We start from the raw sequence: 21,574 nt of genomic DNA on the forward strand, positions 1-21,574 counted from the left end.
TCGACACAAATGGATGGTGAAATTTTTGCACTTCGCATATATTTCAAGTGTGTCTGCTGTAAAACTTTCCATTTCTTCCGTATTGCATGTGGTGGATGCTCACTCGATGAGAAATTGAGATTGCCAAAACAGTGGATGGAACTGCTGCGCTAGCTGAGACCATGTCGAAACTTTTCCAGAGATTGAACAAAGTGATGTGCATGTGAGCTACAGGCATATTTGAAAAGTGCCACTTCGAATGTATGTGTGGGAAATTGAGAATGCAAAAAAAATGAACCGGAGCAAAGCCCAGGAAAAAACCGATTAATCTTTTGAAATTACAAATTGTGCACAATAATACACACGAAATGATGCGCGAAAATTGGATGTTTTGTTATTTGATTTTCCTTTTCATTTTCTTTCCAGCCAACCAGAAATGTGTTGTGATGCCGTAAAACTGCCACTGTTCGCATTTGTCTTTGCATTTCCTTTGGCGCTCTTGTTTTCCCATTCGGCACTTTATCTCCGGCTGTCTTGCCGGGAATGAATACAAAAACTTTATCCAACTCGTTAGTTACAGAGCAAAGTTATTTATGGCGGGCTTTGCCGCCGCCGCCACCACCAGAAGCAGCCACCAGTCAGCCATAATTCTTCTGCGTTCAACTAGATTTCATCTGTTTCGCATATCATTTGTATGGGCTAATTGATAACACATGCGACGGCAGTGGCAAATGATGACCAAAATACAAATCAGATGTGCACGACTGGATCAACTGAAGCCAATCTGTTTGCATTTTGCACAACGCAAAATTTAGTATGCATGACAATAGCAACGAAATTGTCCGCTGCAATGTCGATTTTTAAGAAGAGAACGAAACAAAAGAAGACAGACTGCACAAATTTCAATAAATTCTATTAAAACTTGACTTAATTCGATTAGGGAAGTTATTTAGTGTCGCTTGAGCAGCGACAACAAATCCGTCGAGAAATCATGTTATTTTTTGATAATCGCAAATGAAGTTGGGTTCGTCGTCGTCGTCGTCGTCGTCGTTGTTGTTGTTGTTGTTGTTGTTGTTGTTGTTGTTGTTGTTCGCATGATTAAATGACGTTTCATCGTTGCCATTTTTGTCAATTTTAGCTGGGGGCGTACACTGGGGAAATCATTGCTGGCGCGCCATCAATTGCACAGTTATAGTCGTGACAAAATGCCAACGGATGCATTTTGTGTATGGTGTGCAGGGGAGAGCACACCATCGAAGTGCTTCCATCAAACGGAAACCAAGATATTTCAAAGTGTCTTAATCACTCTATTGAGTGATATTTGTCATTGTAGCTTCAGTATGTACACGTTTAATTAATCGCTTTCCCGACACCTGATTACATCCAACGATTGCGATTACAATTGCAATAAAATGAATCGATTAACGATTATATGCCACGGTACATGATCAATCATGAATTTGGAACGATTCGAAAACTGCAATAAGTTTTTGGTTTTGAAATCAAGCGCAGCTTAAAATATGTAAAGTGTTGGGGTGTTAATACGGTCGGTATCTTGGCTTACAATTGCCAACGACTGCAATCGTCGGAGTTTTCTCTCGACTATAGCACATTTAGTGGTACATATACGTTCCTATTCAATGGAAACTGCTAAAAGTTCTCTCACTCAATGATAAAGACATTTTAGCCAAGGAATGTTCGATCTATTTGACTGTTTGCATACACCATGCTGAATGGCCGACCAATTGATTTCGGAATCCATCGAGATAAATATAATCAAGTGAAATATTTCCTTTTTCGATCACATTTGTAGCGTGAAAAACATGTGTGGGGGGGAAAGAAAACAGCAGTGAAGCCAAGTTTTCAAAGAAAACCGCAAAGTTTCAGCAAAATAACAAATGCTCGAACTGTTCCGCAAAATCGAGAGGGATGGTAAATCGATGCTCTGTTCAAATTGTCTGATTTTTATGTTGTCTATTTAATGCAATTCCTTGTGATAATTTTATTGGTGCGCATCCTTTATTTGTTGTCTTTATATTTTGTTTTCATTCTCCCGTTTTTCTTGCTCTCTCTATTGCTCTGCTTGATTTTGTCTGTGTATTTTCTATTTATTTTTTGTTATTCTTGTGTTTGTACAGAAAATCAATTGAATCTGCAGATCTTGGCCGTGCATTGAGTGTGGAGCACCAGACGAGAAGCAAAAGTGTGCCGAAAACGGTGCACCGTAAAAAAGTCGCTGGCAAACTGCATGGCACCGATGAAGACGGCGAAATTGTAGATGGGGACGGGGACAACGCTGTTGGAAATAAAAGAATCAAATCAACGACAACACCATCGCGACAAGCATCATCATTTTTCACAAGTAAGTTCATGTTACAGCACACACTAACTTCGTTTAGTTTTGAGTCATCGAGACTTCGTTCCGTTTCGTTTCGTTTCGACTGTTTTGGCATGGCATGGCATGGTATGCTTGTAATTTTTACTAACATTTATTTCTTTTGTTGTTTGTTAGTTCGTGTGTGTGTGTTTGTCAGTCGTGTGCGCGCATTGTGTACGTATTATCCAATGTATTTGGTGAAACTTTGCGTAAATGAAAAAAAAAAAAACCAATCCAAACGAACTTAAGAGGAAATCAGCGCGAGCACAAGTGAACCAGATCTTCGAGATAGTTACCGAGAACAACGAATAAAAATAAGACGTAGAAAAAAAAATGTGGATGCTGAGCATTCAATGAAAAATAACCGCACGAAAAAAAAAATCAAAGGTAGAGAGAGATAGGGAGAAAGAGAGTGAGTAAAGAAAAATGAAGAAACGCAAAGGCGAATCTATAAGAAAAGAGCCACGAAAACGAAAAGAAACCACTGAATGGAATTTCAACAACTTATTTCAGTTGTACATGAAAGGAAAACTATTTGCGCACGAGTATGTGTGTGATATTTTCGGCCAAGGTTGTAAGAACGCTACAACTTCAAGATGCATTTATCGAGTTGATGGTACTTCTGACTGGCTTGGTCCTTTCGCTCGTCGTTTTGTATCTTCAAAAAAATATTACTTTTATTGTTATAATCCCGTTACCGGTGTGTGTTTGAACGAGTATAAGGATGCTGTGCACATGGACAAAATAAATTTCCACGTTGCGCGCGCGAGATAGAGTATGCACGAACGAACGAACGAACGACCGAACGAATAAATCGGCTACAACAGTTGCAATGCCAAGCACAAGTGAAACATCCGAACAAACGTAAAGTATTTATTTGTGATTCGTAATGGCTGGCAGTTGCAAAATGTTCACGAATGTGCTGAAACCAAATCGTTACAGTCACCAAAAACCATGAAACTCTATGACTCACTCTGCGTATTTTTATTTTTCGCCCACTCTGTTGGCTCCTGCTTGATTCTATTTTTCATCTATTCGCCACACTTCACATTGAATCAGGAGGTAAAATAAGGGAGAAAGAGTGCGCGGAAAGACAACTTAAGAGCGAAATCCATAAGACAAACAAATACTGACAAAACACTGAATGATGATTTATGCGGTTTCTGAGTAGATGCGAGTAATTTGTTTTTCTCCGTTCAGTTTTGTCGGAATTTGTTTGGCATCGCGTGTACTCAACCAAAAATTACCCAGAATGCGTTCGACATTCAAAATGGCATGGAGAAATTATGAACTCATATTTCTATGGGTGAGATTAAGAGTAGGGAATGTTTTATTTATACGTTTTGAATTCGTCAGAAAATGAGTATTTTTTGGGTTTTTCTTTGGGAAACTTAGCCTTCTCTTTCATAACGAATAACACACTGCTTCCGTGCAACTTACTCTTTTCACAAATTTTGCCATAGATTTGTAGTCCCGTCATTTCCAACTGTAGTCAGACGGCAATTCACCCCCAACCAAATCAAACTACAAGTATTATGCACAGGCGTAATTCCTGAACTGCAATAAAACTCTTTTCTGTCAAAAGAAATTTATGTGTTCGTTGTCACTGAGATTATTACTCAACGTCGTCGTCGTCATCGTCGTCGACGTTGTTGTGGCCCGTTCGCACGTTCAGTATTCTATTCCTCAACTTCTGCAGATTTTATGCGAATTTTATTCATTGAAATGATAAGGTGCTGCAATTCATCACATTGCATCTCACACTTCACGGTTATTCAACTGCTTCACTTTGGTTGGCATTGCGAAATGGAGAAAATCATTTCAATCGAATTATTTTCGTTCAGTTGATATTTGTCGTAAAATTCGGTATATTTGATGGGTGCCCCGTGTGGAAAAAAAATGACTGACTGACTTTAGATTCAGTTGACTGTAGTTGATTGAATTTATGTTTTTGTATGAAGAAAATCACTTTGTCCCAACCAAAATAAGCAATTTATTTTGACTTGTAACTTTATAAGATTTCACTTAACTTTGATAGACTTACACTACACGTTGTACTGAAATGTCAATCAAAGTAAGTCATTTTTGTCCAAAATTAGTTAACTGACTGGTCAGTTACAATATTCGCACACGGGTGGTTTGCAGATTTCATGATTCTGATTTCGGGGGCGCAATCTTCGATGGGAAGTTAATAACAAACACGTTGTTTTCAATGATGAGATATGCATAACTTTTGAATTGACTGATTGAGAGGAATGTAGTTTTTCATCACATTCATTGGATTTGTTAGCAAAATTCATTTATTTCCTCTGCACTGGAACGAATCCTTCTAGTTAATGATCAGTGGGAAAAGGTATTATCGCATTTGGCAATGAACAATAGGCAGAATGTTGAATTTGCTTTTAAATGATAGGGCTGGTTGAATCTAATCTGTTGAATATGTGAACTCAACCGCAAAATTTTAAATGGGTTAGCTACTCATTTTGCGTGCACATAGTTTTTTTCTGTCTCTTATACGATTTGATGCTAGACAAAGGCAAATATTTAGAACGTTACACACCTAAAATTTAGGCGACATTTGCGGGTAAATGGATTTGCGTAGTTTTTTTTTCTCTTTCGTCGGTTTTTGTTGTTGTTTCCAAATGTCTCTTGAATTTGATGCCAATTTGAGCGATACAATGAGCTAAGTAATCTATATCAATGACTTATGCCATAACGCAATTTAGCGTGACGTGCAAAAGACGTTAAGAATTCACATCGACTTGCTGGAGATAGTAGTCTTTCGCTTTCGTTGCGTTCGAAAGCACAAAATTTTCGGAAGTTCCGTTCGAGTTGTGTTGTTTCTCGTGTGAATGATGATTATTGTTGTTATCAAACGCGTCTGAGTTGGATGTTGATGATGATGATATAGTTCATCACGCATGATGGTTAAAATTTACGTAATCGTGTAACACAATTTTTGCGCATAAATTCAATTTTAATGTATATCGTTTAATTTCAATTGTTTGACCTCTAAATGGAGCATTTCCGATTCGATTTCCAATTGTGTGTGTGCCAATTTCAATTGAAATTGTTCAAACAATAAAGAAAATTTAATGCAAATCAAAAAAACAAAAAACAAAATAGACCGTATTTCCAAACGGATTTCTAATTCAATGGTCAATAAAATATGCATGGATAGGAAAATCGATATTGTCAAACGGAAAGCGGTCACCGAAAGTAAAACAATTCAAATAGTTCAGAGCAATGAATAAAACATAAGAATTACAAAGCAACGCATAAATTCGAAACAAAACGAGCAGAGAATAACAAACAAACACACACACTCACAAAAATTCCAAGTTTAGAAGAAACATAAAAACAGAAGCAACAAAAACAAAATGCGTTTTATAAATTGCCCTAATTGTTTGTCCTCGCATCCAGATGATGATTACTTGAACAGCGAATCGGCTATCGGATGTTCGCCGTTGAATCATCGGAAACGTAGTCGTCTGCATACTTTAACAAAGGCATTATTTTCACCTGCACGAACCTCATTCGGTGCCAACAGCAAAGTGAACAAGTCAAAAGAGTTTATATGTTGTGCATCACCACAAAATATGACCAACAAACATCTTGAAACGGAACCAACCGGGTGGCCGACAGCTCATACGAAATATCGTCTCGAACGAAAGCACAAAGTGAAAAAACGTGATTTGGTAAAACAACATCAGCGCCGAAGCGAAAACACAGGTAATCAATCTACCTCATTTTTCCGTGTATGTTCTCGAAACTTTTTACTTGTAATTTGTTGGAAAAATTAAAAAAGAACGAAATCAAAACACATGAACATGTTCCACTGATGTATGGAAACGACTCGATTTGGCATTGTATAATTGACAGAAAAATTGAATGGAAAATGTCTGAATGGAAACGACCAGAAAACTGATCGATATTTTTCCGTTCAGCTTCAGTTATTTCCGATGAACAATGCGCATGTTTTGCTTTATTACCAATTTCGTTTTTAATATCCGGTTGTCCGTATTGTTTAAGGCAGCAAAAAAAAAAATTTACGAAGAAGATAAAAAAAATTCTTGCAAATAAACGAGAGAGGGAGAGAAGTGCGTTTTCCATTCTCTTTGTTTTCAAATTGAAGCATAGAACAAAAGCTGAATCCAGCTCAACGCCGAATAGAATCGCTGTCAATAAAACACAAATCGCTCGATTATTGCTTCGTTTGTTGTTTTTTTTTTCACTTCTCTCAACTATTTGCCAATTGATTCACTTATTTGTATTAGATAATTATTGAAAGAATTGTTTTATGGTGACATCAATTCTCCACTTGAAAAATGCTTGCTTTTTTCACTAAAGCGCCAAAAATAATTGGCTTGTTAACCCAGAAAAAAAAGACGAGCAGATTGAAAACATATTTAGAGACAACACACAAACACACACATACACATACACAAAAGAATGCTTTGAATTCAAGTGGAAAAAAATGGCGCACAAATTGGCCGTATAGCTCTTTGGTTTCACAACGGTTTCAATGCTTCGAGCTCTTTGTGAACGCGTTTGAATGTCGTTGTGTGCAATGAAACTGAAATCATTGTCATCATCGTTGCTCATTTCTTTTTCGTTGTCGTTGTCGTTGCGCGAATAATATAAAGCCAAGCCCATCCTGTTTCAGCTCAACGAAATAACTATAGCTGGTGTAGATGCTGCCCATTCATCGCAACAAAAGCAACAACAACAGACGAAAACGGTTATAGTATTCAAATGAAATAGAACAGTCTGATCAGATCAATTCAACAATTAAATCGATTCGAATTCAATGTTTTTTTTTTCGTTTCATTCAGGAAAGATGAAGCAAAAATTCCGAGTAATTGTTGGTGTTGTATTTACCAATTTGTATGCTCAATATTAATGGTGTATTTTGTTGGTGGTGCGAATAGAACATGCCATTTAATTGATTCAAAAATAATTTGATTGGCAGAGCATAAAGTTTTCGGGTATAAACGTTGTCATGGTTCATATCAAATCAAGTGGATGGACCTGGAAATTATTTAGACACCATGACAAATCACTTACATTTCATTCATATATTACCCCCCCCCCCCACCGATGCTGCTGGTCTAAACGACAAATGGGAAATGCACATTCGAGAACTGGGAATACGAGCACGAGACGCAGAATAAATAGAAGAAATCTGATGTATTTCCTACGTAGCAACGGGGCTCTGCTGAATGCCCAGTATAAATTAAATATCACATCAAGTGCGACATGTATAATTCTGACTAGAGTAAATTGCACAAAACACAAAAATTTGATAAATAAATTAGAGAGAGAGAGAGAGAGAGGTGGCGGAAAGTGGAAGGAAAGAGGGAAGGTTGCCGGTGCGACATGCATTTAAAGCAAATCTCTGCGCTTGGTTCGGGATTGATGGCAGAAATGAACGAACGGAACGTATGAGAAATCAACGTGAAACACATTCCGAATGTGCAACACAAATGGCTAAATATTCATGTTCGAAATGAGTAGACGGAACATTCGAAAGGTGGTATGTTGGAATGTTATGTCGTTTGTTTAGTTGATGCAATGAGTAATGTCATGCACCCGAGATGCAAACAGCATCACTTTGAGAAAGGAGCCCGAACAAACAGGTGACATTTCGTATCGTTACGATTTAAATTTTCATTCATATTGAAATCCATGCATTTCAATCGCAACGATAGGCGTCGGAGTCGAGAGCAGAAGTGTGCTCGCTCATTCTGTGCACCTTTGGGGCCCATCCCCAATGTTTTTCGGTTTGCTCTCTCTCTCTCTCTCTCTCACACATACACACACATACACCACATTTGATCTCTGAAAAGTAGCGGTGTTGAGCCCGAAACACTTGCCAAATGCATACAATATCTGAATGTTGGTGCATTTAATTTACCGGTATGCGGTGACGATATGCTTGACGATGCTTTGATATGATTGTATGCATGAGATTGCAATTCGGACGTCGGGCTACAGCTGTCTCGCTGTGTGTGTGACCTTTAACACGACAAAACCAAATAGTGAAATGCAAATTTCATTCAAATTCAAATAACCGACCACAAAGACATGCAAGTCTCGACGAAAACGCCACCGACCAACCGAACGACCAACCAACCAACCAACCAACCATACGATATTAAGTTCCTAAATATTTCGAGAGAATCAACCTCTGCCGCATGTTCTAATGTAATTTTTTGTTATTTTAGTCAGAGCACGACGTTGTTGCGATGCAGATCGTAGTGGAAGAGAAAGAGATGAGTGGCTGGTGATTTGATTTTACGTTATCACCACGGCTAATTCATTGCCGAATGAATTTACCAGAGAGATGCGGCTGTGCCTCGATTCGATTTGTTCGACTGGAAGTCGTTGATGACAACTCAACATGGCCACACCACAGTGGACACAGAATTATCATTTTGGGTTGTCAGTGGCATTAGAATATCAGTTTCATTCTCGAAAATTCAAGACACATCATATTAAAATCATCACATTTGTTGTAATCCAAAGTGCACTCTCGCCCTCTGAACGTCTCAACGCCAATCATCAGATCAAAAGAACTATCACGATAAAGTCAATGATCTAATCGATGCGGTTTCTTTTTCACCATATACAAAACTAAAATCCGTAATCCTACGGTTTTCGATAGTACTCCCAAAATCGACTTTCTACTAACGAGAAAGAAAAGAAAGAGAAGAAAAAGAAAAAAAAAACACTAACGCGTTGTTCTTTTGGAAATGAATGTGGCCATTGGCTAATAAATAATTTCTATTCACCACCTACATAATGCGATGGAATATCATCATGTATGATGATGACGTTCAGTTCAATTGGTAGAAAGAGCCGATAAAGACCGCATAGTAAAATTTACCGATTTGAATTCGAAAAAAATGGAACAAATATGAAGACATTAGAATGGTTGTGAATGGGCAACAGGAACGCAACATCGGTATAAAAAAAATCAAAACACGAAAATGTGATGGTTGCCATATTCCATGTTGTGACCACAAACAACGAAAGCTTCATCTCTCTTTCTAATTATTACTCACTCCCGCGCTCATGATTCCATGACTGGACAGCAAAATTATGGGCAGCAGAAAGACAGTAATCGGTACAAAACAAGCGACATAGAAAAAAAAACGAATTAATCGACTAATAGAACGACAACAAAATGTTGTTGTGTTTGTATGTCGATTGTTCACATGTATGACGATTTCAAATGTGCGCCGCGACATTTCCAAAAAGTCGTCATGTGATGGTACAAGCACGCCAAAATATATTGCCAATGGGAACAAAAGAAGACAATTTCACTCGGATCAAATTAGCTAGAGCTATTCATTTTGACTAAGCTAACTTGACTGAAAGCTAGTTTTGGTCGGATCGACGCGAATAAATCGAATGCTGATGTAACAGACAGAGTTCAGCCAAGAGAAATTATTTAATTGAATAAAAGTGGGTAGGGTCGTTAATAGTGAACGGATCTTTACAAATGCTACGTTCAGTTTTTTTCGTCCCTCTCTCTCTCTCTCTCTCTCTCTCTCTCTCTCTCTCTCTCTCTCTCTGTTTTCCCATCCCGATTGACTCTGTGTATGGGTTTTAAAATTCATTTTATATGAAAATATGCCACGCATTCACTTGCATGCTCAATTGTTTGCATTGTGTGCCGTGCGCGAATTTTATTCGTTGGTATATACGAAGCATCTCCGTCCCTCTCTGCCCATCTTTTCTTCTCTCTCTCCCACTCACTCTCCATCTCACTCGCTCCCATTCGTTTGTCCCATACAGGCTATGTACGGTTGATGACAAAAACGCTAATCAACATCGATACGCCTCAATGGGATCGAAAATTGTTCGCTCAGTTCAATGTGTGTGCGAATTTATTTTTAGGTAAATTACTGCTTTCACACTGTCGTTTATGTATCGCATTTTTACGCCCGTAAATTGTCGATGGGCCCGAAAATATTGTTCAGCCACATTCATAATTGTATTATTTTGTTCACATTTTTATTTCTGTTTCGTTGTTGCTGCTGCTGCTAGTCATCACACATACGAATGGAAAAAAAAAGAATACAAAATGCCAACGTACAATTTGAATTTCAGTTTTCCAAGAACGAATTTGTTACGCGAAATCATCCAAGAGATTCACTTATTCACTTATCCAGCTTCGACAGGCAATACGCGCGAAAAGTGTATAACAAATGGAATATTGCAGAATAGCTTGGCTCATGAATGAGCGCATTAAATTTGAAATTGGGTAAAAAAAAGTCTCTCTCCCTCCCTCTCTCGCGCACACGTTCCCACTATCCTTCTCTCGCAACTGTAAAATGTAATTAAACATCATAAAGTGAGCGAATCTTTTTGTCGCGCTGCATGTATCAAATATCCGAACATCGCTTGCGCCAATTTTTTTTTCTTTGCCTCTCTCGTTTACATGATCTTTAATTATGAACTTTTATTAATCATTACTTCTCCGTTTGGGATGCACATGATGCTGCTTTAGTCGAGCGAAAATTGATCACATACATAGTATGTACTTAGCACACAAAGTTATACATGCATACATTCATATTTTATGGCTTGTACGAAACACGACAATATGTGCTCATGGCAATAAAATATGCGTTCAAATATGCGCCCAATAATACATACATAGTACTTTCGAAATATTTTACGATGGAATTTGCATAGAGTAGTAACATGAAGTGTGTCGATGCGATGTACATAAATTTCAAATTGAGTAACCATTTAACTTCTGGCTGATATGCTTAACAATTTAGAAAACTCATTCGATTGGAAGGATTCCATTTAGAATGTTGGTAGAGTTTCGCGTCTAACGATCGAATCAAGTTGTTTAGAGTATATGCGATCGATTTTTAGACGAAAGTTCCTTTGATTGTGCTTCCATGATGCAAGTGGATGGAAGAGAAGAAAAAAAAACACAAACACAAATCGAATTAAAATGGAAATCCGATGTATTTTATTCTAAAAATTTTTTTTAACCAAGCTTGGCGACAATACAAGCCATTTTTCAGACCGAAAATGAATGTGTACGAACAAACGAACGCGCGAGGCAACCGGTAAATGAAAGAGATGGACATAGAGATAGAACGGAACGGAATAGAATCGCATTATATGCGTAAACAACGTAGAACTAAGAGAATCGTATGCACACAATACAATAATACATATTAATTGGGCGCGCAAAGCGGTGCACACCAACATTATTTATTGCATAAAAACCCAGCACCAGCACCAGCACCATCACAATTTCAACAGCCGCTCACAATGTGCTCCACACCATATACATAGATTCAGTTTTATTTTTCTACATTTTGACGCGGAAAAAAGAAAATACCATTTGTTTTTCCCTCGTAAGTTTCTTTTTATTCTTTTTGAAAGGAAAAAAAATACAAACAAACATGCGACGATACGCCACAAAATGTTCATGTGCTAATGGTTTTAAACAAAGTGTCTGCCCGAGCGGGAAAGCAAATGCGAATGCCAAAATAAAGAAAGAAAACGCAAACGATTTTTATGGTTTGTTTGAATGAAAAACGCGACGCGAAGGAGTGTATGTGCATGGAGAGAGATAGAGAATGAGAGTATCGTTGAATAAAATGCATATCACCAAATGTACCGCACTGATGATGTGCGCTTCTTTGTTATGGTGTGTGCTGTGCATGGAGTTGTGTGTTTACATCGACTTTGGAACAATAATAATTTTTAACCAGACACACACACACATACACTCGACATGCATTTGGGCTGCACGGAACAGAGAACACATTGACAAACAGCCACCGAACGGCAATACAGAGGGAGGGCAAAGTGACAAAGTAAGAAACAGAGAGAAAGAGTGAATGGGAGAGAAGTCGTGTTGTATAGTGAGCCGCGAGCCACATGTTCAATGCCATTTAACTATTTAAACTATCAATGTTCGATGGGTGCGTAATTCGATTTGTTTGGATTTAAATTGTATACTATTTCGGTTTTTCTTTTTTTCTTCTTCTTCGTTTTCATTTTCGTCATGTGTGTGAGCGAGTGAGAGTGCTATCGCTTTTCTCTCTTATATGGTATAATTTTTATTTCCAATCTCGATTAATGCATTCGATAGAGTGAATATTCAAAGAGAATCTCTGGGCTCGTCCCGTCAGCCCAACAGAAATTGTGTACTCGCATGGAACCTTTATCATTGGGCCGAATGTTGTTTATATTTGATTTTGATGCAAACACCAAATTTATAACTCAAGTCATTTCTCAGAGAGACCCCATAAGCCATATGTTTGCATTCACCATTTGTACACCAGCGAATGGCACACACACACCAACAAAACCGGCGGCCAATTTCGATTTCAAACGAATTTTTCGATTGCGATTCGCTCCCACAATTTATACGGTTCTCGCGGGCCGCTCATCGCTCACGTATGTATTCAACAGTCAACACGCTTTTGAACTTACACATCCATGCAAAACGGTCATGAACACTTATCATTCCGTTCTCAGCGTGTATAGCGTTCCCGTTCGATTGTTGTTGTTTGTGTTGTCGTCTACAATCATTCATTCATTCACTCACTCTTTCTTTCGTTTATTACTGGATTTCATTAAATTATATAATTTTTATGCCATATTCGTTCATTTGTGGTGCGCTTTGGATTATTGTATTGCTTTTGTGTGTTGCGTTGTTGTTGATTTTTACGTGTTCAGTCGTTCTATCATCGCGAGCGCAAGCCGCGTGTATGTATGCCGTGTCTGTTTGTCCAAAATAAACCATAGAAAAAGAATGGGTAAACAAAACTCGGTGTCTCTCTTTCTCTGCGTACGGGAAAAACGACGTTGAGAATGTGTGAGAATGGCCGAAAACCACAATAATCTATGTTTTGTGTTCGGTATCATTTCGGAGACAAAAGAGACAACCAGATAGGGAAAAAAGACGCAGCAAACGACAACCTATACTCTTCATTTTTTTTCTCCTCTCTGTACGCGAGGAATACACACATCGTGCTAGTGCTTCAAAGTATGGCATGAGCAGCGTGACAACAACAGTCATAACAACAACAACATCAACAACAGCACTGATCACACATTGACTCTGCGTTTTTACTGTTTCTGTTATTGTTGTTGTTGCTGCTGCTGCTGCCGCGGTTGCTGCTATTGTCGTTGTTGTTGTGGCTCGTTCATCGAAATACTACTTGCTTGGATAACAGAGATTAGTCATTTCAGTTCAGTTATGCCGCGTTATTAAATGAGTGCGCATGTGTTCTTGAATCCTCCACGCAGTCAATTTTTTTTTCTTCTGTGTTATTTTTTCGTTCGCTTTTGCATTTTACAGTATCATTATTACTGATCTTAATTGTTTGTGATTTGTGTTTCTCCATAGACCGCACTGCGTGTGTGTGTGCTATTTCAATTTTAATCAATCAGGTAGTGCATTGCACGAGATCACGTTCAATACAACTTTTGCGCATGGTAATTCAGCTGTGCAAATTTTTCATTTGCGTTTGTGTGTTAGTTCAGTGATTTCAGTCAAGTAATTTCGAAATACCAAAGCATATTCCCGTTTCGTAACTTCGATCACGAATTCACTGGCGCAAATAGCAACGGAATTCATTTGAGAGAAGAAGAAGAAGAAGACGTTTGAAAAAATTGCCGCGAACCCTTCTTCCCGATTGCAATTTTTATTTTTCGTGCGAGGTGTGAGAAAACAGTGCAAGTGCTCTCTAGTCGTGAATGAAAACAAAACGACTACAATAACAAAATTGAACATTAACAACAACAGATTCTAAATTGAACTCACACTTGGCTTTCTCGCAGAACGTTCCGCCAAATTACGGCGCTTTTGTGTTTATGTTTTGGTGTTGTGAGTAAACGTGTTCAACGACACCGAAAACAACATTTCATATAGACTATCGCGAACAGTCGATGTAGTGGCAGCAATTATCTCTTTGCATCAAGTGAAAGAGAAAGAGTGAGGAGAAGAAAAAAAAAAAATCGTGCAACGGATCGAATTCAATTTCGAAACGGTGAAACATTTTTTTCCTACCGGATTTTAGGTGCAGTAGAATGTTTCAATTTGTACATCAATTTAGCTGTAGACAACTTTCCACTTGAACTAGCTTTTTTCGGACACTTAGTGCCTTTGACAGATTCCTATCCAATTTTCTTCTGCAGGATTTTCAGCCAAAACGAGAACAAAAAATACGTTCACAGTTAAGGTGTAGATTTGATTACAATTTGCATGCTCGTGGTGTAAATTACGTTTGTGTATACGGTTTTTTTTCCATTTCCAACTCAGTTTGACATATACACATTTTCTATGGTGTCATTCACCTGGAACGCTTTTATCCCATAAAGTGGAAAACAGAGTGAAAAAAAAAGTCGAAAAATCAACAAAAACAACGAAAAGAAAAATTACAGAGAATATTTCCTAACACACAGGATACACACGAGTGGGCAATAGGAATGAATATCGGTTTAATTCAATTGCGTTTCGATATACTGACTGTGATTATCGTTTTTTTCGTGGTTATTGAAGTGAGTTTAATCATTTACTCGACTTACTTTCGTCGAGCTGAACACTCAGCGGCGCCTGTGAGTGCTTTTCTATGAATATCTTCTTTCGCCTTATTCCTTCACTCTCTCTCTCTCTCTGTCTGTTCAATGTCTGCAAATTTCTTTTATTTTTGCACCAAGGACAAGACAACATCAAAGTATTTCTGGTTTGTCCGTACGTTCAAAATGAAAACAGAAAAATTCTCACAAACCAAATGAACCTGAGAAAGAGAGAAATGCAACAAGAACAAATGATTTTCTGTCAGAAATTTTGATTCGAATGCACTCGCACGCATTTCATTTAATATATTATCATAACATTTTGACTCATTTTATGAGATTTACGATATCAATGTTAATGGCTGTAAATTGGCCCAATTTACCATATGAAAACGAGATTTTCCTAAAGTATTTCACAGATAAATGCATTTATTTGATATCCTAATGCCAGATCATGTGGTACAGATGGTCTCGAAATCCAACACATAAACACTTTTTCTGGTCAAAGTAAAATTGATGGCAAAAAAATTGTAATATTCATTTAAAATCTGGTTTCTGCTTTTAATTGAAAAAAAGGTCATAACAATGTCAATATATATTCTATCTGATGGTGTATTTTTTTCCTATAACTTCATCGTGGCAATAATTTCATCCGGTTGCATTGTTGATTTTCTTATTAGTACAAAAAAACGTCCACCATGCGTTTATTTCGCGGCGCATAAAATTGCGGAATATCGTTATATGATTATAATATTACATCGTAATAAAATAAAAAATGATCAAGAATATCGTGAATGAAGCGATTGAAATCCATTGTGACAATTGTGCTTATGATCGATGCGAATTTCTTCATTTATCAAGCAGGCGTTGACAGCGGCGGTGGTGATGGTGGTGGTCGCATATCACTGCAAATTTTAACCCAATAGTGATGAAATGAATATATCGATTTCCAAATCCCCCTGTAAACATGAGAACGCGCGCGAATAATTAAGCGAATTTTTTCATTGTTTCTGTTTGCTAGCGTTGCCGCGGCTGGATTTTTAACATATCAAATTAAATGAAAATAATTAAAATAAATTCACATTTATACCACTGTGAGGAAAAACGAGTGAAAAAAAACACTCACATGCACACACACAGATCTGACGAAAATTCCACCAATAAAAGTGAGCAAGAGAATAATAAATGAATTTCATGTATGCCGAAGCTTATTCCATGAATAATTACAGCTTGTTTTTTTATTACGCCGCTATCTCCCTTGCGCCAGCACATACACACACAATACCTATTTCGAACTTCATTTTATTTAAATTTTAATTTAAAAAATGCGGCTGCTATTAACTCGCTTTATGTCACTTTAACATATATTCCAAAGCATTTTGATCGGTAATGCTTTATATTTTCCTTCAACCCGATTGAGCTGTATTACAGGCCACAAGCGCTTGTCGCTTGGAATATCATTTGGGTTTATTTCAGTCACCGCAGTAGCATTTGAAAAATGGAAAACAAATGAAAATCTGAGAGGAAAAAACTATACGGCAATCAGAATATTACAACAGAAGAAAAAAATTATAGAAAATTTTGACCATTGTGACAACGGGTAAAAGTACAAATTTTTCAACGGATTTGACTGGATTTCCCATATTTTTGTGTGGTGGGTGCGTGCGTGTGCCTAAACACTCGCACTACACGTAACCTTAAACATAAACCTTAATGCATTTGAATGTATACATATTCTTAGCCAATGCGAACACATGTGCAGGTCGTGAATAATATCTTTTACTCGATATGTCTCTCTTGTCAAATGTTAAGTTGTACTGCTTCCCAGTCGCGGCATTCTCATGGACACGCATGCACCCAACAAACGCAATTCGTTTTCTCGTGAAATATGACACCAGGCCATCGAATGAGTAAGACGAAAAAGAAGACGAAGACAAAAAATGAGCGCGCAATACACACGGCAAAGAAATCACTACAACATAACGAGCCAACAAAATCTCTGAAAATGTCTCACTTGCATACCAAATACCGGTTGATATGCTTAGAACGTTTCGAATGGTTAATATCCATCAAATATCACCAATATAAACCATAAGAATAGATACGAAGACGAATGCGAAGAGAAGGAGGGAAAAAAATGCATGTAAAGACAGAAAAATCCAGTTCCGAAGGCGTTAAAATCATAATGATCATCTAATTCAAATTCAATGCGTCCTCAACCGAAAAAGCATACCAACATTACGAAGAATTTGAAGCATTTTAAAACAGCAAGAGGCACACTTTGTTGATCGATGTTTCGTCTTCGTTTTGGGCTACCACAACCCACCGGATCGACTGGAATTCCAATGAAATGACGAAAAATATGACATCGTTTACATGCACCCAAATCATTTGAAATCTTTTGAAGCGTCGCGCATCTTTCACGGTTCATATTCAAAACAAAACGGAAATATAATTATCACCAAGTGTGTATATATATTATTGTTCATATGTGTGTGAATGTGTTGATGATTTGGTTGGCTCCAGTGTTTCCATTGCCGCTGACATTGTTTATAATAAATTCAGGATATGGCTGGTATTTTTTTTTGTGTGAGTTTTCACATTTGTTCGCAATCGCTTGTGCTGTTCACCATCCTCGTCGGCATCTGAACTACTTATGACGTTGTTCATTTGGAATACAATAGAAACCCATTCATTTTCGGTGGAATTAATTTAATTACGTTTGGTTAATGGCCAGAGAACGGATACGTGTGCGAAACAAAGAAGCCGTTTGTACACACACAAATGCTTTGCTTTATAGTTTTCGCTGAAAATTTTGCATTTTGTCTACATCGCGCTCGAAAATGAGATTGAAAGCGATCTTTGTATACACACAGACACACTCGCGCATATAAACACCATTTCACACACATGAAGTGATTGCAGACAAAAAATAAAAATAAAAAAAAGGTTTTGTTTGACACTGGCATTTACCATGGCACATGAGGTCTGTGCGCATTGTTTTTGTCGCCCTGTTTAATATTTATTAGTGTGGTTTATGTGCAAGAGTGCGGAGAAAAGCCACACATGATTGTTAAAATTAGCGCCTAATAGAATATGCGTCGCGTCTATTTGTTGATTAAACAATAAAACAAGATTATTTTCTTAGTGATACGATCTCCAAGGAACGACCGAATTGTAAATATTAGTTTGGCATACAAATTATCTCTATTTTTGAATACAGTGGCACACATTTTTGTTCAAACTATTATTCGTTCTGATATGCAAATTCCGATGACATAAGACAGCAGCAACGGCAGTACCGCCATTTGAAATCCCATTCCAATTGACCGTTCGACTGGTGATCTTTACTCAATTAATCAAGTATTTCTGGTTTTGCGTCTATCAAATGATCAGCTTGTAAAAGCGCATGTCGTCGAAATCACATTTTTATCACGAATCATCATCAAAACGAATATCAACTCGCTAATTATAAAGTTGAGCAAAAATTATGGCCGTTTCCAAGCGGTTTTGATTAACAAATCGGCATCTTAATTACACATAACTAAGTCTGATGATCCGTAATATGTGTGTTGCGGTGCTGTGGTGGCGGCAGTAGCAACAGCAGCGATGGCGGCCTACAATCGGGAATTAGTTTGGATTAGAATAACGCCCCAGTGATGATGTTTCTAATTTTCGGTTGCCTACGTGCTGTTCAACCACAAAACCATTGGCGAGTAACAGAGTGAAAGATGCATGGGCCGGGAGGAAATTCGAAACAATGTGAATGCATTTGATTTTTGCTCGCCGCGTGCACATTGACCACAAAATGAAGTTCAATAACATTTCGAAATGCCATCATAAACGCATTATGAACTTATACATCGATATCAAGATGATAGTCGGATGAATTTGATGATAATAGAAAATAAAAACCCAACAACAATAACAACGAAAAAAGAGTAGCAACGCTAAGAGACCGACATTGTGGTATTTATATACACGAGTGACATTTGATTGGGCTCATTTGTTATCATAATGCGAAGGACTTCCAATGCTGTCTGTCCGTATGTGTCTGTCCGTATGTGTGTGTGTGTGTGTTTGTGTGTGTGAAGAAATATGTGCGAGCGCGGTTGTCGAGAAAACCAAGGTATTATAACCATTGAATATGAATGCGGTAGCCACTCATAACGAATAACGTTTCAATAATCTGGAGAAGGTTTTTTTCTCTCTCGATGCGTTCAATACCAACTGCTTTGAAGATGTCGTGCAGTTCTTGAGGAGAATCACCATATCGTTTAAACTATTCACACTTGAAATATTCAAAGCAATTTCGGAATCTTGATTTCATGTGTAAATATCTCGTATTGCTCGAGCACTGTTAAATATTTATTTGATCTCTCATTCGATATTTCAGAGGTGACACTTGTTTCTCTCTCTCTCTCTCTCTCTCTCTCTCTATCCATCCATCTCCGTCTCTTTTTTTTCTTTATTTTCGCCAAAAAGTAAAGTCGTTTTATTTTCCGCGCTACATTGACAAGCATGTCAACTTTCCAAAAGCATCGGTGTATTTAGCGCCTTTACAACAGCTGTACACCACATTCAAGTGACGCGCCGAGAGAATTGTTGACATTCGTGATGTGCATTACACATTCAATCAAATATTCATAGTGGTCGTAGAATTTTGTGTAATGAAATCTTGAATAAAATCAACACTCTCAATGTTGGTTTGCTTTAGCCCGTGTGTATGTGTCACACGATAAAATATTCATTATTTGTGTTGGTTCAATTTTCCAAAAGCCACAATAATTTGTCGCTCACGAATTTCATGCATTTCATTGACATCGCCATTTCGTGCGATGGTTATCAGTTGTGCGATTTTGTGGAATGAAACGGTGAATGTGGAGGGAAAAAAAATAATTAGGCATTTAACCCATCCGTTCATTGGATCGTGGCGGTTCATGTCATTGTCAATCAATTGTGTGCGCCCTGTGTTCAACGATTAAATGCATGTTCTACATGCTTCCTTCAATGCAATTGTACAATCGGAACAATTTACGACGATGAATATCGTTCCAGACATGATCCTGGACATGAACTCATAAAAATTAAAACGCTCAAGTTCACTGGCACAAACACAATGATCGTGTCATCTATGAGTTTGAGACCTTCACTGGTGGTGAAGGTTGACATCAGTATTTAGATTAAAATGAAACAAAACCATATTGACCTCAATATTTCGAAATGATCTGGCCGGGAAAAAAAGTCAAATCAAAAACTACACATACATTCAAAAATGTGGATTTGCATACAGCTGGTTTTCAATCTTTTTTCTAGATCACATCACATCCAAATTTTTTTTGTTTTTGCTAAATTCAAACAAACAAAGTGATAAACAATAACGTTTTTTCAATGGATTTTCCATGAAAATCAACACCGAAATGAATGTTTGCAAACTCGTAGAGTTGGAGATGGAGCAACAAAAACATATACACACACACACACACACATCAGCGAGATGAAAATGGTCTCATAAAGATATTGATGTTGATTGAATAAAAGCGAAACGAAACAGAAATGCAACGCGAATGAATAGGCTAAATATTTATCTGGCTTTTTAATGTATTTTTTTTGTCTCTCTGTCGTCGTTGTTTCTCGCTCACTCGACTCTTCAACTGTGATGCTGAGCAGATATAGTGATGCGATATATTTGCAAATGCGCACATAACTCACAGCACGGCTGTGGTTTACGATGACAGTAGTGCAGTGCACAAAGCCGCAGCACCGATTTGGTGCCAAAGTACATGAACAGTCAAAGTAATGTGCAATTTCACTCTCCCGCTGCATTCTCTCATCGCCGAAAAGAGACGAAAACGCTCGTGCTCGTGCACTTAGACACATACATACACAAAAACACACTTATTCGCAACTTTTGATACACCTCTCTTGGCATTCATTTCGGATTCGTTGCTTTTCATCTCGTTTTCGTATTTTATTTCTCTTCTTCTCAATTTAAACGTTGTCGTGTGCTCAATAGTCTGAATGAAGACAGATAGATGGGACAAAGCACAAAGCGTTGAAAAAATTTCATCGAACTAAAAGAAATGCTGAAGTATAATTTATTCGTGTAACATAATCATTTCTAATGCCGCCCGAGGAAAATGGGAAGAAAGAACAAATAAAGAAAAAATAGAAAGAAAGCGATAGAGAGCGACCGAGAGAGAAAATACAATGCAGAGAAGAAAAAAAATGCAAAGAAAAAGTAAAATCAAGTCGAATGCTTACCGGTACACAATGCTTACACAAACATACATGACGAATTTTGCATTGGAAGCATTACGCCAGTGAATCCACTGCTGAAAGCGTGCAATATAGCGATAGCGAGAGCACGGAAACGGAGACAGGGGCTCCAATGCAAGCGACAAAGTGCATTTTTGCTCATTGTCATGCAGTTGTAAAATTCGATTCAAACGGTTAATTCGTGTAAGTGCACCCGCTGTTGTTGCTGACGCGAAGGTAACGTAACGTTGTGCCGGTTTCGAGAGAAGAATCAGAAGAGAAAAAAAACCGCACAAATTCCATTTTCACCGCCGAGACATTCATCATTAAATTTTGATTTTGCTCCGAATCCAGGCGAATTTCAATTTGACTTATGCAACCACTGGGGTCTCG

General features: G+C 37.8%; 1 protein-coding gene across 1 annotated transcript in view; it reads left to right on the plus strand.

The window, feature by feature from the left end:
- Positions 1-2,123: 2,123 nt before the first annotated feature.
- Positions 2,124-21,574, plus strand: part of LOC129577481 (sorbin and SH3 domain-containing protein 1) — a 98,744-nt gene continuing 79,293 nt past the window's right edge. The window contains exons 1-2 of the mRNA XM_055464614.1: positions 2,124-2,341; positions 5,780-6,088. Of these exons, the coding sequence (XP_055320589.1) occupies positions 5,956-6,088 (133 nt within the window). The 5' untranslated portion in view covers positions 2,124-2,341; positions 5,780-5,955. The remainder of the gene's footprint in view (positions 2,342-5,779; positions 6,089-21,574) is intronic.

This window comes from Sitodiplosis mosellana, unplaced genomic scaffold (assembly GCF_009176505.1).
Source record: "Sitodiplosis mosellana isolate CC-2019 unplaced genomic scaffold, AAFC_SMos_1.0 Smas_scaffold_6197, whole genome shotgun sequence".
NCBI lineage: Eukaryota > Metazoa > Arthropoda > Insecta > Diptera > Cecidomyiidae > Sitodiplosis > Sitodiplosis mosellana.